The 17,529-nt window shown below is 44.6% G+C and overlaps 1 protein-coding gene across 1 annotated transcript in view; it reads right to left on the bottom strand.

Moving 5' to 3' along the window:
- Positions 1 to 17,529, bottom strand: part of thsd7aa (thrombospondin, type I, domain containing 7Aa) — a 155,784-nt gene that overhangs the window by 25,815 nt on the left and 112,440 nt on the right. Inside the window, exons 9-21 of the mRNA XM_069681280.1 lie at positions 15,985 to 16,103; positions 14,662 to 14,794; positions 14,164 to 14,267; positions 11,656 to 11,850; positions 11,228 to 11,364; positions 11,098 to 11,185; positions 8,716 to 8,894; positions 8,558 to 8,563; positions 7,686 to 7,819; positions 6,164 to 6,317; positions 4,243 to 4,384; positions 4,035 to 4,150; positions 3,833 to 3,950 (exon numbers count right to left, since the gene is read on the bottom strand). Of these exons, the coding sequence (XP_069537381.1) occupies positions 3,833 to 3,950; positions 4,035 to 4,150; positions 4,243 to 4,384; positions 6,164 to 6,317; positions 7,686 to 7,819; positions 8,558 to 8,563; positions 8,716 to 8,894; positions 11,098 to 11,185; positions 11,228 to 11,364; positions 11,656 to 11,850; positions 14,164 to 14,267; positions 14,662 to 14,794; positions 15,985 to 16,103 (1,625 nt within the window). The remainder of the gene's footprint in view (positions 1 to 3,832; positions 3,951 to 4,034; positions 4,151 to 4,242; positions 4,385 to 6,163; positions 6,318 to 7,685; positions 7,820 to 8,557; positions 8,564 to 8,715; positions 8,895 to 11,097; positions 11,186 to 11,227; positions 11,365 to 11,655; positions 11,851 to 14,163; positions 14,268 to 14,661; positions 14,795 to 15,984; positions 16,104 to 17,529) is intronic.

Below are 17,529 nucleotides of genomic sequence, written 5' to 3' on the forward strand. Positions count from 1 at the left end.
TGGAAGTAGGAGCTCTCCGTGTGTCGCTTCTTAGCTTTAGCAATCTATTGAGCCACCAAATAAGAAGCCCTCTGTGCTGTCTCTGAAGTTGTGGCCATGTTCACCATCTGTGTTTTTTGCCGGGTGTATTCCTCACTCTTTCGATTGAATATATCTTTTGTTTTCGTCCTTATATTCCGGGTGCTTTGTAATCAGTATAATATTTTCTCAATTTAGCTAGTTTGGGCTTAGCATCACTTGTGGACTGGTTGAAGTATTTCTCCATGCTCGCCAGCTAGCTAGCTGGCTAATAAGCCAAGCTAAGAAGCTGTAGGAATTGACACAAAGTGCTTGTTCCAATGTCGCAAATGGTCGTCATCTGTAGACATGCAGTTTTTAATGATACAGCACAATTTTATCATTTATGATACATGTTTTATCATTTCTTTGCGGACCCCCAGGCTATGGTTTGTAGACCCCCACTTTGAGCACCACTGATCTACAGCACCAAAGTTGCATAAAAGAATTAAAATCCATCGAGGCGGGGTAGAGCAGCAACTCCAGGGTTCCTCAGTCACAGTTTTTATCAGTGGAGTCTGGTGGCTTTAAAGAGACATTTGACATTTGTCTTCAGTTTCATAAATACCATCTAACTCTTTGAAAAGGTCTGTCGCTGCAGGGAACCTAGATTTTACATCCGTGTCTTCATCAGTAACTTAACCAGGCAGAACATGGGAGATACTTGTCTTCAGCTGCCTCTCTTCTGTGTTAATAAAATGACCACCCTGTTCCTTTGCAAAACAGCTTATTTCAGAACTTATTTACATTCTGTAACCAGAGAAATGTCAGAAGTCAGGTGACGTGGTACAAAGAACTATGTTTCCGTTTGGGGTAGTGATCAGACCTGAAGCCTGAAGTGGTTTAGGTGCTGAGGACTCGATGTGTGCCATCGAAGGGGAGCTACTTAAGGAAAGGGACAAGGTACAGACTTATGTGATCTTTTGGGTTGGAGGACTTGTTGACACATTATTTAGGGAGGGTGTAGCCTTAAAAAAGCCTCACAATAAATATAAATTAAATGCCAGTCTTAAAGCTCCTCTCAAACCTGACAAACAACTCTAAGGCCAATTATAAACCACTGTGAAGTGGTTCCATATCTTGAATCAAAGTTCACCGTCTCCAGCATCATGTATGAACGTTGCTGAAGATGCTAGCTCCTTACGCCCACAGAAAGCAGCCATCCCCCTCCATTACGATCCCCATGCTTCTTGGTGTCCCTGCAGGGGGGCCATGGCAGTGTTTGGGGCTGAGCAGCGGGTAGCAGGGAGATCTGCTGGGCCTGTGTGCGGGCCCGTGCCAGCTGTCCCTTTCAGTGTTTGGCTGGAGAACACACAATGCCATGATTATCTATGCACGCAGGTTGGACACATCCAGGAAAATACACCACCTGATTGATAACGGCACCTTGCCGCTTCCAGGTATGTTCATTTGCTTGAAATAACAACCCGGCTCATTGCTATTCCTGGCTCCGGAACAGAAATTAGCTTCTCCAGGGAAGTTGGTCGTCGCAGCCAGCCGGGAGATAAAACGAAACACAGGAAGGAGAGAGAGAGGAGGGCCTCTCTTCCTGTGGCCTACCTGCTGTTTCTCTGCACACAGAGAAAAATCCTCCTCGCCTGGGGACAGATTAAGGTTACCACAATAGCTGAAGCCCGTATTGGTTTCATATCTGCTGTTTGCTCTTGTTGCCTCTGGCTGCTGCTCTTCTCAAGGACTCGTGGAGAGCAGAGTGCTCCCCGAGCCCCAGAGCACACACTCGTAATGGACCGCCAATCAATCGTCTGATCCGATGGAATTACATGCGAGGACATTATGATCCCCCTCTCAGTCGGTTCAGGGCTATAACATCATCGTTTCCCACATCATGAAGCGTCTCTGGTTTCCTCCATCAGCGTAAAGACGAGCCTGACTTACTTTAGCACACAACCGAGCCGAGCGATGGAGGCCTACAGCAGGGATGGTTTACCTACAGCTGTCAAAGTAAGCTGTGTGGAGAGGCGGCCATGTTGGAATTTCCTTGTAATGTAATCAAATAATGCTGATGTAAGGGAAGAGGATTAAGGCCCCAGGTGAAAGTGTATCACATATAACATGAGTGAGAAGGTTCGACCTAACGAATCATCATCATGTTGAACGGTTTACTGCGTTATACAAAACGTTACTGCTTTAATGGATTGAGTTACTGGAAGCTAAAAAGTCAATGGACTCAAATATTGATGAAGTCTTCTGTCAATCATCAGCTGAATGAGTAAGTTTGTTGAGTTGCCATTTTCTGCTGTGTCACTGTGAGAATTTAAAAAGTTCATGGGAGGATATTTTCAAGTCTTCTCAGGGTTAACTTTCACTCTTTTAAATCTCTGCTGCTTTTTAGCCAACATGAAAAATACGTCTTTGATGTGGCCAAAAGTCAATGTAATTCTGAACATCTGCTTTTCCACGACAACTGAACAAACTCCATCTGCTGACAGAAGTCATGTGACAGGATCGGAGGCTCCGGAGCAGATCCTAAATGGACCTTGTGGTTGCAGCCAGCAGCCTGATGTTTCTCATGGCATGATTACGGCACGACTACAGGTGGGCGGGGGTTAAGTGGTGACGTAGCATCACCGCGTCAAACTGTTTCCGGGTCTAAGCTGCTAACACGTCTCCTGTTTACAACGTGCAGCAGTGCTGTTGTCCTCCCTGTTTTAAGCCTTCTGAGTCTTTTATTGATCGCCATGTTTAACGGCTCTTCATCGTGTATGTTATCGCAGATGGTGAAATAGATTAACTACGACCTAAAACAACGTTAGGCTTTTAGCGGTAGATGCTACCGTTAGCTAAACTTCAAAGCACACAAATGGTTGGCAACCGAAACAAGACGAAGAAGGTCCAAAGCAATGAAAATCCTTCTAGGAACTTTCAGCCCACATCAGGAGTGGATTATGTTATCTGACGGAGCAGAGTGGCTACAGGTTGTTGCTCTAATCCAGCAAGAGCGATAAAGCGATCTACGGAAATATTCAGTTTAAAAACGAGTAACAGTCATTCTTCTCTGTGGGGGCTGATCGGTGACAAGTTGGCAACGCTGAAGACAGCTGAAGGTGTTTTTTAGACTCAGAATGCTTAAAACAGGGAGGCAGACGTGGGAGCAGCTTAGACCCGGAAACAGTTTAATGCGGAGGAGCTACGTCACCACTTAAACCCCGCCCACTCGCTGGCAAAAACAAAAAGCTACTTGAGCGCAAGCGGGTGAAAGTTTTTGTGAGCAGGAGAGCACTGAAATCACTCGTGCGGTCCGATTCTGCGCCCGTTTAAAACATAGTTTTCTCCTCACAGGCTGCAATATTGCACTCACAAGCAGACAAACGTTGCATGCAAGTGCTGCAAAAGCACTTGAGAAAATAAAATGCATACATGATTGTTTGATTTGTGTGTGTGGCGCTTCTACATCCTCGTGCGAGTATCTCATGTGCGCTTGTGGGATTTGACGCCATAATTCACCTCTCCCACGATCAGTAACAGAAATCAGCTTCGGGCCTTTGGTCGGTTCTGGTGTTCGGCTCAGATTATCTGGTAACGCCACACAAGAGCTGTAAATATGAAGTTGCATTAACGGGCAAAGCTCATTCATTCTATAGTTTAGCGTCACAGCGTCGCGCATCGGCGACCTTTAGCTGAAGGTCAAGTTTAGTCCAATCACGGCAGACCACAGGGACTTGTCTGGTGTCAGACTCAGCCAATCGTTCTGTGAAATCTCAACCTCAATATGAACAAGATCAACTGTAATATACAGAACTACACACATACACACCTGCCAGTCCACAGGTGTGTGTGCACTCAGACCAGGTCGACCAATCAGACAGCTGGCAGTTGACGGGACACTCCACCACACAGGAAGCGTTCATCTGCCACTTCCTCTCCAGGCCCAGCTGCAAGAGAGAAAAACAGCCTTCATTTAGTCAAAGTCGCTTAAAAACAACAGGAAGTTTACCAGGACGTCCAACACGACTCGCCTCTTTGCAGAACTTGAGGTCCACAGATTTGCTGTCGCTGCGCACACAGTCCAGCATCCTGGTTTTGATGCCGATTCCGCACACTGCTCTTTCGCTGAGCTGACAGGTGCTCCAATCTGCACGGAGACAACATGTTAGCACAAACAACTCGGGTAAAACCAACATCAGAATGTTTTGTTGTGTTATGGAAGCTTGGTTTGATTCTCACCGGTGATGTTGTAGGAGTAGTGGAAGCAGTTGCTGTTGAGTTTGCAGGACTCCGTCTCCTTAGTGGGAGGACACTCCTTCTGCTCTCCAGGCTGCCGGAGCGGGTAAGCATTCCTCTCCCGGGTGCTGTTCTCACTGCAGGGCTGAGGAGCAGAGGAAGGGATCGGACTTATTTATTGCACACAGCCCTGTTAGTGTCCTTATCTCTTATAAAAACTAAATACCTAATATTCCTACATATGCTGCTGCAGAGTTTGAAGCAGCTCATGAAAAGAGAGTCGTGTCTGCACACCGACAACAAAACAGGCCAAAATCAGAGACTGTGAGAGGAGCGTGGTGTCGAAAGGAGTTCGAGTGGTGAGGATGTTGTGATGGAGTGCAGAGCAGATATTTTAAAATATAAGAGCGTCGCTTCCAGTGCTTCGAGCTCATATTGGTGTCGAACCAGGATGGATCAAAAATCAGCTGTTGCGAGCGTGGCAGAGAAGTTCACAAAGCACCTTCAAAGGACACTGAGAAGTCTTACTGGCGTACTATTCCTGTAACACAAACAGCTGACAAAGATGTGCTGAGTTGAGATACGGCAGCTTTGAGGTTGAGAGCGGTAAAAACAAGCTCTATGAACAAGAAGCAAAGAATCTCGTCGCTCCACACTGCTCCAATGTTCTGGTCAAAACCCTGATGAAGACACCACTGTGAACAAAACATTCAGTGTCTTTAAATAAATTGTGATTTGAAATGTCTTCCTGTGTCGAGTGAAGAGATGAAGCCAACTGAGCGGGGAGCGAACTTTAAATGTCTCTGGCGTGGCTGCCGCACACACAAACCATTTTAAATGAGAATAAATAAAACCATATAACATATCTCCCCCACTGCTTTTGCTTCTCCCAGACAGGCCAAGCTGTCAATCAACTTGTGTGGACGGGTCTTCCTGTCCTGACAAGTAAATTCCTGTTTAATGTGGACAACAGGAAGTAGCTGCAACAGGAAGTTGTGCATGCGCAGCGTCAGTGAATTTGTTGTCCCATACTCTTTTTCTTCCCACACTGGATGCCTCAGATGAATATGCCAGATCTTTTGGCCAAACAAAATCTCCAAACAACATCTGTACAAGAAAACAGGTAGCCGGAGCATCACCAAGGAAATCACACACAGACGTCTGAGATGGCTCGGCCATGTGCTGAGAATGGAGCAGGACCGGATCCCGAGCGTTGTCTTAAGGTGGACACCACCAGGCAAATGAAAACCCGGAAGGCCCAAATCCACCTGCTGCAGAACTGTGACACAGGAGCTGGAAAAAATGAGCCTGTCATGGGGAGAGGCCCAACATACTGCCAGGGACCGGGTACGTAACAGTCTTCTTTTATGGCCACCCGATGACTCCATCGTGCTCAAGGGGATCTTCTTTTTAGATCAACATTAAAGTGGGGGCCACACCGCTGAACAATGAGCCCTGCAAAGTGAAAGGAAGCTGCAGATCAAGCTTGTAGTTCTCTGCAGACTCCATTGTCACAGCTGACTGACACTTTGTCCTCATGTTCTCCATTATTTTTCAAACCTTATGCATGAACAGGAGTCTGTTACTTTGCTTTATAACATGTGCAATGCATTATCATTATCACTTGGCATGAAGAAGTTCAATCTGTATTTGGGGGGAGCTTACTCCGACATTACCAACAGTCAGTGTTTCTAAGGGCGTGTTCACACCAGCTTTGTTCAGTCCGACTGAACCCTGGAGCGTTTGTCCCATCGGTGCGGCTCATGCTACGCCGGAATGAAACTCTGGTGTGGCACAGATTTATTCTCCATTTGACTTAAGAATGAAATGATAGAAGCAGGTGAGTCTTGAAGTCTAAGTGGTGCCCAAAAGATATCTTAAGACTGTTTACTAGGAGTAGAATAGTGACAGAGAAGGTTCTTACCAGTGGACAGCCGCTCCAGACTCCCCAGTCTGATAACACACAGTCCTCAGGGCAGGGCAGCCGGCTGTTTCTGGCCCCCAGAGGCATCTCCTCTGGATCACACAGGTAGTCCTCCACCTGCTCAGACGGCCCATCGATGGTGTTCAGCATACATCTGAACACAGAGAGATTCAGGTTAAAGACTTTTCCATCAAATAATAACCAACGATCAGTGGTAGAAGTTCAAAATTGAAAGTCTGTGTCTGCAAAATTAAATATCTGAATGTTGAAGTCGTTGTGTTATTGGTCTCTAAAGCACCTGAGAGGCAAAAAGAATATCTCATATTTAAAACACTTTGGAGACATCAGACACACAAGTTAACGACCAGAGGGCCGCTGAGGCTCAGACTGCTGTGATCATGGACTCAGTGAAAGCCGGTCTGGCCTCTGATGTTTACTAAAACATCAGAGGACATTTTTAAGTAAGCACTCATTTTAAAAATCTATCACATAAATGGATAAATTCTCTCCTGAATAACTCAAACAACCTGCGGTGACACAGTGACAGCTCTGAGTCTGGCTGTCTTCATTCCATCTTCATTCATTCCAGGCCGGAGAGTACGAAGCTGTGGGGTCTGACAGGTGAAGCTAATGTTCTTCGTTCTGATGGCCAGCAGAGACTGTGCCCACGTTGCACGTCATTTCAGTTAACATTTTCCATATAAACATGTGTTTATATGTGATAGTTTCAAGTCTTCCTTAAAACAGCACGGTGTTCATTTTGTACCTTATGGTCCCGTTTAGAGTAACTTACATGATTAAGCAGGGTATGCTTCAGGGCGGGGCTACACTGTGATTGACAAGTCTCTACCATGGTGACCTGAAAAATGCTTTGTTATGCTCCAGGTTGCATTAAAAGACACTATGGGAAGAAGTCTGTTTTTCAAGCTGAAATATGTTATGTATATTACTTATAGCATAAATACTATCCAAGCTAGCTGTAGCATGGGCTGGCCATTAGAGAGTTTGTTACCCTCCCCACCCTCTCGTCCAAATATGTTACAATGTAACAATGTTACAATTCCATTTAGCAGACGCGTCCAAAGCCATGGTCACCTCTGCCTCTAAAAAACAACATGGCGATGCTTCATTATGGTAGCAAACAAAACCAATGGGTAACTTCCATTTATATCTGACTAGTTCATGCTGGGACACTTTTCTGAAAGCAGAATTTAAAGTGAACTTGGGCAGCAGCTGAGATACTTGTGATACCTAATGATACGGTATGATAAGTGCTCAGTGAACGCCACTTTTCAACAGACTCACGCTCCGTTCATGCGAGCTGCAGGTGTTGAAAGCACCAATGCTTCCTACATGGCTCCTAATGGCCCCCACAACTCACACTTGTAGGTAGAAGGGCAGCGAGCCAGCACATCTACAGGGTTACCAAGTAACATAACATCTGAGCTCGTGGAATTTTGCAGAACAAAGAATAAGAAAGGCCAAGCGTCTGGCAGTGTAGACTCGGTTTGGTTCCTCTTACCTGACCTTCCTGGTCTGAACACCTTCACCACAGTTGTCCTTCAGGTCCACATTGCTGACCTTCCACACACTCCAAGGCTCAGCCACCCAGACATACTGCCCACAGTCACTGAGGCACGGCACCACCTCGTACACCTGACACACAGGAGAACACCACAGTTACTGGTCTGAACATGAACAAGAGTTTTGTATTTATGTTGACTTCATTTTAAACCTGGGCCTTGTGTTAACGTGTTTTGAAAGTTTAGGAATTTCTCCAGCAGATTGTTTCAGCCTGAAGCCGTGAAATGGGCTGTAATGGCTGTCATGTAATTCCTGTAGCAAATGGACCTGATCAAGGTACGTCTTCCAAAGGTTCTTGTTGTTTCCACTGACAGGCTCACATTGTTATTCTAAGGGTCTGACAACATTACAGAAAGGATCCCTACAGAGACAGACCTTTTTGTTACAGAGGAAGCTGGTTTTTGTTACATCACTATCAGAGCAAAAAGGCTCAACTGGCAAAAGTAATTTTAACCCACATAAAACAGGAGTTGCAGGACTACCATTGCCTAGAGCGGTAGGTTTGGTTGTGCTAGCGTGTGCCTTTGGTGTTTTAGGCAGTGTTTGATCAGCAGCTCCTGTGTTCTGCTGTTGTAAACAGAGTCTGGTGCCTTTGAAGCGAGTGGCAGTTTTACCTCTTCACAAGACGTCTCCCAGGTATACAAACACCAGAATCCCGCCTTCATATTGGCTCATTAGAGTAAAATCCAAATTAATGATATAATCATTTGTTGGACTTTAACAATATAACTAAAACCAAGAAAATAACATTAGGTCAGTTTCCTAAATAATAATTACAGTAGAGGTGGAAACATGAAGCAGTGTGCCTACCTGAGCCTGTGGATGGAATCCATCATCAAAGGAGAGAAGGAGGAGAAAGAAAAGAGTCAGTCAGATTCTTAGAAAATGAAACAACCTCACAAAGACGAACATTTCATTGTACTTTGTTGAACAAGTCATCACACAGTCTGAAGTGAGACCTCTCTCACCTGGTTGACGTGGTCCAGCTTGGGACACGGCCTCCCGCCGTTGTAGGGCTTCTCTCGGAGCCACTTGGAGCGAACTTTGACCCCACTGCCGCAGGACTTGCTGCAGCGTGACCAGTTGGACCACTCACTCAGTTTGCAGTCAGACGGACAGGGGATGATGCAAGCCTCCTCGATGTACCCTGTAGCCAATCACAGAAGGAAAAAGCAGCTTCAGTGCAGATCCATCATCATCAGCAGCATGGAGCGGTGAAAGGAATACCCGCCTGTATACCGCTCATTGTAGGGACACCACCACAATAGCTTCCACCATAACAAGATTAGCCACTCAAAGGCTTTATGATCAAAATGAGGAAAAATCAATGATCACAATATACCACTAAGGAAGCGTCAAATCTGTCAATAGAACCAGGTTTGATTGAAAGCAAACCGTTCTCTAAAGGTTGTAGAGAAGAATGAAGGCGAAGGCTGAGGGAAGAAATCCTCACTGAAATGGAAACACCAAAACACACGAGAAAGGTTTATTAATTATTAACTGCAGGATCTTAGATTGCAGCGGAAGAGCATGAGAAATAGGATTTTCACAACGTCTCGAGTGCAGAGTGGTCTTATCTTTTGTGAGGACGTGTAAGGGAGATGGGATTCTCATTTTAATGGTCTCACTTTCTTATCAAACCCAGCACTCCAGGCCAAACCACCAGCCTCGTTGCCAGCCTCGAACTTTCCTCAGGCATAAAAGCATTCTCCCTGTTAGTCAAGCATGCAGTCCTCTCTTTGACTCCTGCCATACACAAACCACGCATCCCTGATATCCAACTGTAGCCAGAGGATAAATATCACCAGCAAGAAGCAAGAAATTACCATGTAACCACCAAAAAACTCTCTGGCACAAGACAGCCAATCAAATACTTGTTAGTCAGATAGAAACCAAGCAGCAGTACAAACTCAGAGTCCAGTTTCTTTGTCTTGTTACTGCCAGTTACCATCAAGCAGCCCAACAGTGTGAGCAGAGCTTTGACTTACAATGAGACGGGTTTCTCAATGAGCAAACACAGACACGCTCAGTCCCCCGAGTGCTTTGATGTGTGCTGTATCTTCCCAGGGCTGACATGCAAGAGTACGACGGCACTGTGATTCTTAATTCCCTTTTTTCCTTCTGGAATATTCTGTCGAATGTTAATACAGACAATCCTCACATACAACACATCCCAGAGTATGTGTGATTTACTGTTGAATGTACCTTAGAGGTTTGAAACAGACTAATAACTGACCCTGAGATGGATCAAATGTGAGCAATCTAAGAGGTTGATTGTTTTCAAGTACTTCAACAATATTTCTTTGTTGAAGAACAATTGTTATCTAAGTATTTCAGGGAGTTACAACATTAAAAGTTGCTCTCTTTGGCAAACTTTCTCCTGTACGACTAAAAATAAGATGGCAATGGAGGCGAATGTGTCCCACTTCAGGGTCTATCTTTTGAAATCCACAAGAGGCATTACATCCAACACGTTTTGTTTTCTGTACCAAAGGAGGCTGTTTGTTAGTGCCGTCCAGAACGACCAATCCGTGCCTCACAAAATACAGCCATGTGTTTCTGGTAGGTAGGTCAAAGACGGGACAGTAAACTATGGTTTTAGTTAAATGCGGCCACTAGAGGAAATAAAAAGAGGATGGACGGGGGGACGAGAAGGTGCAATTACTCACCCAACTTGCTCAGTGCATGCATAAACCATAAATGGATTAGATTAAAATGTAACTTTTGCTGACTGTATCTGCTGTGGCCACATGTGGTCGTTAAAGCAAAGGATTATGGTATGTATCCTCCAATACAGTGTAACAGAAGCACAGTAGAAGAAGAGATAAGCCTTCAAGTTTACCAACATTAGCCAACATGAGCTCATAACAGACCAAGTCAAGCAGCAGCAGCAAAAATCATGAAAATAGTAACTTCCTTTTTTGACAGGGGAAGAGTGGGTAAAACCACGTTCAGTGTTGGAACACATTGGCTATCGTCTGACAAATATCTACCCTCTCGGGCCTTACAGCCAATATTTTGGGGCTTACCATGTGGTTGGTCAATAGCATCAGACTACAACCAGACTGTTTCAGACACCAACTAGTTTGTGTATCCAACAGGTGTTGGCTTCCAGATGGTCATAGATCATTACAGAATACAGCCAAACGAGGGTATAAATAATGGAAGTCTCTTTTCACCTGCACAAGTCGTACATGCAGGTTGTGAGAATAAATACTGACAGACTTAATATGGATGAACTAACTACGTGTTTTACAGTCTTAATGTGATGAAGTAAAACCCTATGAATACATAAATCATGCTGAGTTAGGGTTAAGGTTCAGTGGGTTCTTTGAGCTAGGAAGGCTCACCGTGGCTGTTGCAGCGAGACGTCTCCACTATGCGGTTGTCCTGGTCATAGCACACCATGGCCTGGTAACGATAACCCTGGCCGCACTCCTTGATGTCACCTTGGACCTTCATGCCCAGTTGACCTTCCACCCGGCCGCCCTCAGGCAGGACACAGTCTGACCAGTTGCCCACAGGCTGGGCGTTGTATTTGTTACATGGACAGTACTGGGTCTCACTCACCGGGTACATCTGATGGTTTTTACACTGGTCCCGCTTTTTGCTTTTCCCTGCAAAAAAATGGTGTATATGCAAAACCACACATTAAGCATTAATTACTTAAGAATTTGCATTTTCCAGATTCTTGGTCCTTAAGATAAAGCATGGAGCTGTTACACTGAAGCTGCTTATGGTCAGTAAAAGACGGCTCAGATTGAGAAGTTCCCTGAGGAACTGAGGACATTTAAATACAGAAAACTTAACACAGCAGATTAATAATTCAAAAACAAGTTTTCCACATCCACTGACCTTACTCTAAAGGTTCATTTAATATAGAAGTCAAGTTGTAGTATGCCACTCACCAACGAGCATCCTCTTGCGAGTCCTGACGCCCACGCAATCGGCTGAGCAGGGAGAGAACTTGGACCAGCTGCTGAGTTGACAGTCTTCTTGGCAGGGCAGCTGGCAGGGCTGTGTGAGAGGCGGCATGGAGCTGGCAAACTTAAGACAAGCTTCAATGTCTGCCTGCCCACCATCCTGCTTCCGGCACGAAACAGCTACAAGGGAAAAGAGTGGTGGAATTGTGTGTGGATTAGTCATGGTCAACCTTTGTGTGGATCGTGAGGAAATCCATGTTCATTGTAGATTGTAGGGTTTGATGCTCCATTGTTGCACTACATACTGATAGTATGCGCATAGCCCTGATACATTGTTAGTATAGGGAGAGAACATCATTGAAACACTCAAGTAAAGTGCAATTATCTGCAATTTGTGCAAGTGGACATAGACGTGACCTATTTGTTTGGGGACTGTGGTTTCAAAGCCTCACGTTTGGCATATTCTGATGAGATGGTCGAGCTGGAGAGGAGCTAAGGGGGTCATCAGCTAATGCTAGCTCTAGCTTGGTTTGCAGGGGGTTATTCAGTAAAAATCACTTCATGTTTATGGGAATACTAATTTTGGCCAGCTACAAAATACAGAAAAACAACCAACTCCCAAAACCTCTTAGTATTCACACCCGGAGGCTACTTCCACCTCTTACAAACAGTCTGTGTTTACATTCAATCACTGTGGAAGTTCAGTCGTTGTTTACATATCTTGTTAAGAAAACCTGTCGTGAATATGTATGTGGTCAAACATTAAAATGGACTTTTACCTAGTCCCCTGAAGAGGTCACTGTGCCAATGCATATACAAGACTTTGAGGGGAGTTGCTCTCTGATGGTTTAAATGACCAGTCAGAGTTGTGCTGTGCCAGTTAACATTTTCTTTGCGTGATTCTTACCAGTGTGATGAACACACTAATAACCAAGTGTGGATATCTGCTTCAGGTCATTTTGGTAAAAATAGAAAATATTTAAATGCAAGAAAACAGCCAGTGGGAGTGAGTTGATAAAATCCCTGCTCCTGCCTGCAGGGGCAGTGCTGAGCATGACTTGAACACTCACACCCCTTCTGGCCTGCTCTTGGATTAAGTTATAAAAATGCACAAGAGAGGTTTCAGAAATGATTTTAGTAGGCTTTAAAGCGTAACCAACAGGGACCTTCAAAACGTCCCTTGTGGGGTTCGTGGTCCCCTGTTGGTAAACGTGGAATGATGTCGAGGTCCACTGTCGGAAAGGAAGTTCACACACACACACACGCCCAATTTTATGGGAAATACTGGACTGTAAAGTGGCTTTGGCCTTCTGCTAGTTGTATTGAGTGAGTGGGTGAATAGTAAGAGGCATGTATTGAGTTGTGTCTCTACAGCTCAGAGTATACTATTACAGGTAATGGTACATAATGACAAGAGCCTCCCAAGATGGAGGAGCAGGATGCTCATCATTGGAATCAGATAATGGCCTCTGTCTCTGACACTTTAATCGGAGTCTGCGTGTGTGTGTGTGTGTGTGTGTGTGTGTGTGTGTGTGTACTGATAGCTGTTTGCCCCTCACTCAGGCCTCTGGCGTTAGTGCTACACTCAGCAGGTCTGCTTAAAGGGATAGGGCATGTTTGGGTTTGAGACGGTCCTCCAGTTGTTAATTAGGCACTAAAATCACCATTATCATAATTAATTATTATTAGTGAGTTTTAATACCCAGCCTGCAGTTATGTATAGTAGAAAATACTACTTGAAGGGACCCTGAAAAGGAGGCAGAAACCGCATGTTTGGAACCACTGAAGTAAACTTAAAGAAGTTATCACTAGCTCAATGGTGAACTGCTAAAATATCACTTATATCTTGATGTTTCAGTATGAAGGGCTAGCGTTATCTTATCTAAAAAATAATATGAAAAATAATATGAAAACACAGAATCAGCACAGACACTGCTGTTTGCAGTGCCAGATTGACAATCTATTTTAAACACTAACTAAACAACTCATTTATGAGCAGAGAAGAGCATCCAGCCCTGAGCGTTCTCATCATTTGATATTAAAGTAACACTCAGTCCAAGTGGACCAGCAGCTTCTTACTCACGTATTACTGTCCACTGAAGAACTGAACATCCTGACATTGAAAGCTGAACCTCGGGCAGCTCACATGCTACTCTTGGGTTTGGAAGGTTAGATTTGTTGCATTTAATCTATAAAATTCCCATCACTCTCCTCAGTCCCGTATCATTTATAACCGGATCAAAGTTATATGAACCCCTCAGGTACTGCTTTGATGCCAGCTCCCTTGTTCCTGGCTGCTGCAAAGAGAGCGTGTAGATGGAAGGATCTGATCCCCACTGAAACCTTCCCAGCTCAGTCTACTGCCTCTCCCCGATGACTGCTCCTGGTTACGCTGTTCTTCCTGCTCTGTTTAACTAATGTGTTCATACAGAGAAGAAAATGTTTGTTTGTGGAGTCTGTGTGTTTGTGTGGATGTATATGTGGCTTCCTCACCTCGAATCTGCAGGCCCGGCCCACAGATTTCCTGAGCTCCGGGACTGTCCTGACGAACTGACCATGGAACCAGCTGGCATCGCCTCCACTTATGGGTTTTCCATCTGAGAAACAAGTGGCATGAGAATCAAAGGGGTCTTAAACCAGGGGGGGTTTCTCATACCTGGTTCTAGTTGAGCTATTTTCAAATGCAGACCCAACGTTGGGTTGATCAAACTTTTTATTCATTCTCATACATTTTTGCATCGGATTCATTATATAGTTTTAGGTTGTAACTCTTTGTTGCTCCATCAGAGTGATCGAGCTTAGTCCTGAACAAAAAACGATTGTTTTCACGTCATGACTGAAAGCTCGTGAACACACCAACATTAGAAGAATGACTGCGTAACTCAAGGAGAACGTGACTGCAGGGTCGTAGCCATCACAAATAACCCATAACTTTTACATGTATTCCAACTCGGAGGCTTTCAGTGAGTGAAGCGTGCAGGTGTTTGTTACCTGTATCCTTGACAGACCGATGGAGCCTCACACTCTCTCTCCTGGGTCAGCACTTCAGGACAGTCTTGTCCTCCATTGGCAGGTGACTGGATGACAATACGTTTCCTGTTCTGCTTCTTCTTTGTGTTACCGCCTAGGCAAAGACACAACGACACATGTACAGTGACCTTTCAGCTGAGTGTGCCTTATGATGTGGAGACTGAGCGGAAAGTGAAAAATGCAGAAGATATAAAGACACACTTTAAAAGTGTTAATGTCTTTTGTGAAGTCTCTCATTGTAGAGCGAGCGTAATAAAGCCTGGTTCGTTTTTCTGTAATGCATCTATTTGCTCATCCTCTGCTGAAGTGACCACTTTAAGAAGAGGCTAACACAATCATGTGGGATATCGAATACCATCCCCATCATCTGCTCGGTGGTATCTAATACATCTCCATGGGTGGTGGAGGTTATTGACTTTACAGGAAGCCAGCATCTATATCTGGACTATCATATCAGATTGCAGTTCTCACAATGCCAAAGTCATGGCAGGTTCCAGACTTTATAAAGGGCTGAGACGATTCACAGAGTCTGGAGCAGCTTCATCTCAGCATGCAGATATAAAGAGCTTTTAGTTTCTACAAATGAAGATGGCGATGCTTCAAACATGATGCAGATACCGATCCTGAACAGAACGTTGCTTATCCTGTTCATCTCCTTACATCTTTATGGTTGTTGTGTCTCTGTCTGTCTCTTTAACTTCCTTCATGTATATTTGGCATATTGCGATGTTTGAGCTCAGTTTGTCATCATCTTAGATTTAAGTTGATCATTAATTAGCTCATCAGTGGTGCTATGCAGCTTCTGGGACAGAAAAAACAACAAGTTTTCAGTAGTTTGAAATTATTTGTTCTGATTTTGCTTCTGATCCAACACAATATTTGTGTAACACACAATCATTCAAAAATCGAGCTCTGAGGTAAAATCAATGTTTCTGTACGTGGAGTCTGGTGGCTTCAAGCAGAGCAATTTGATGGCTGTTGATGATTTCAAAGAAACATCTCACTCTTCCAAAAAGGGTCTGACTCTGTCGGGATCCTTTCTGTAATGCTGTCATTGACATTTAGAACAACAGTGCCTGTCAGTCGCATAACAAGAACTTTTGGCAAGCATTACGTTGTAACCATTAGCGCTGGTTTTCTCATCTGATACGGGAGCACCTATGAGTCATTTAGACCCAAAGCTATGTAAACACAGGGTTTAAAAATAAAAGAAACACTGCAGCATTTAGCATGTGTGATACCTTGTGAAGCCTCAGTGCTCGCACTGAAAACAACAACTGAAGCTACCTGCTCGACATGTGGATGGGCACTGGCTCCAGTCGCTGTACGGGGTGACGATGCAGTCTCTCTTGCACGGCAGTAAGCAGGGCCTGACGGTGTCGGGCCGCAGACTCTCCGGACACCTGCAAGTACATCATTGAAATGCTCAGACACACACTCACAGAGTACCCTTGAAAATCTGAGAGAGATGTGCTGGATCAGAGCCAGAGGGAGCACGCTGGGAGTTCATGTGGAGGTTCCTAATGTGCATGATTTAGCACAGGATCTTTTTGTGAGACTGGGACTGCGCGCGCGTGTGTGTGTGTGTGTGTGTGTGTGTGTGTGTGTACTGCACCTATCTCGGTCATAGACAACATGGGGAAACAAGGGAAACCTTGTATCTAAAATAAGGGTTTATTTGTTTGTTTGTTGTGTTTATTTTTAGACCAGTTAAGGGACAGGAAATAAGAAAGGATATAGGGAGGGAGGAGGCAAGAGAAAGACAGAAGGAGGGGAGAAAGGGAAGACTGAAAGGAAAGAAAGGATGGAGGTAGGGAGGGATAATTGAAGGAAAGGATGAAGGAAAGGTCGTAAAGAAAAGAAGGACAGAAGAATAAAAGAAGCTGCCTCAGGGAACAGCTTTAAAAATACAAGAGTTCTCCTTTAACCTTTCCCCACATCGTGAAATCTCTTCCCAACAGAAAAGAAAAGAAGGAAATTATCTCTGCTCAGACTTCCCATGGCAGATCACCAATTAAAATCTGTCCAGAGAAGAATCTCTGTTGGAAACAAAAAGATATTCTAGCACAAACAACAAACAAATATCGTAATACATCTTTAATTTTAGCTATCATGCTAATGCATCCGAATGCTCTAATGCCACTTTGTGTTCAGTGGTCACATCCTGGCCACAGCTGGTGCTGCTGCTGGTGAAAGCTGGAGCCCCTCTGTCCATTGATGTGAAAGTGTGTCCCAAGGCAGCGGGCTCACTGCTCAGCATGTAACAGTAGGTTTAGGAGTAGAAAGCGAGATTAATTTCCATACACAGCATGGGGCTGCCGGGGTTTGCCTGCGTAGTGCTGCTGTGCTGCCAGAATAATGCTCCCGTTCTGTTGAATAAATAAATAGATAATTCATGTTCCCAGCAGATGCCTTCGGGAGGGAAACAGACCCTGATGCTAAAACAGTGGGCCAGCAGCTCATCAGCTCATCAGCTAACACCTCCTCCAGACAGCAGCAACAACACACTAACCAGGAGACTAAACGGAGAACGTGCCATGTGCAAACAACGTCTGCTGCCAAGAAACAAAGGCTGCCGCTCAAATGAAACCATTAATAAAGTCACCACCTGGAGAGTTATCAGTAAAGGTGCAGAACACCACGAAGAAATAACGGTACATGGACTATTCTATATCTGTGTAAGGGTTAAGCTTTTAGCATGATGGATGTATCGAGGACAGACAGTGATTTCACCTTTAACCTAAACTGTGACCTCACTCGGCCCGCTTTGTATCACGCTGACTTCTTCTTCTTTGGGGTTATTTTATTTTGTTGTTTTGCCACTCATCG

Source organism: Semicossyphus pulcher, unplaced genomic scaffold, assembly GCF_022749685.1.
Source record: "Semicossyphus pulcher isolate SPU_LCO1_2020_fin unplaced genomic scaffold, fSemPul1.0.p SCAF_5, whole genome shotgun sequence".
Lineage (NCBI taxonomy): Eukaryota > Metazoa > Chordata > Actinopteri > Labriformes > Labridae > Semicossyphus > Semicossyphus pulcher.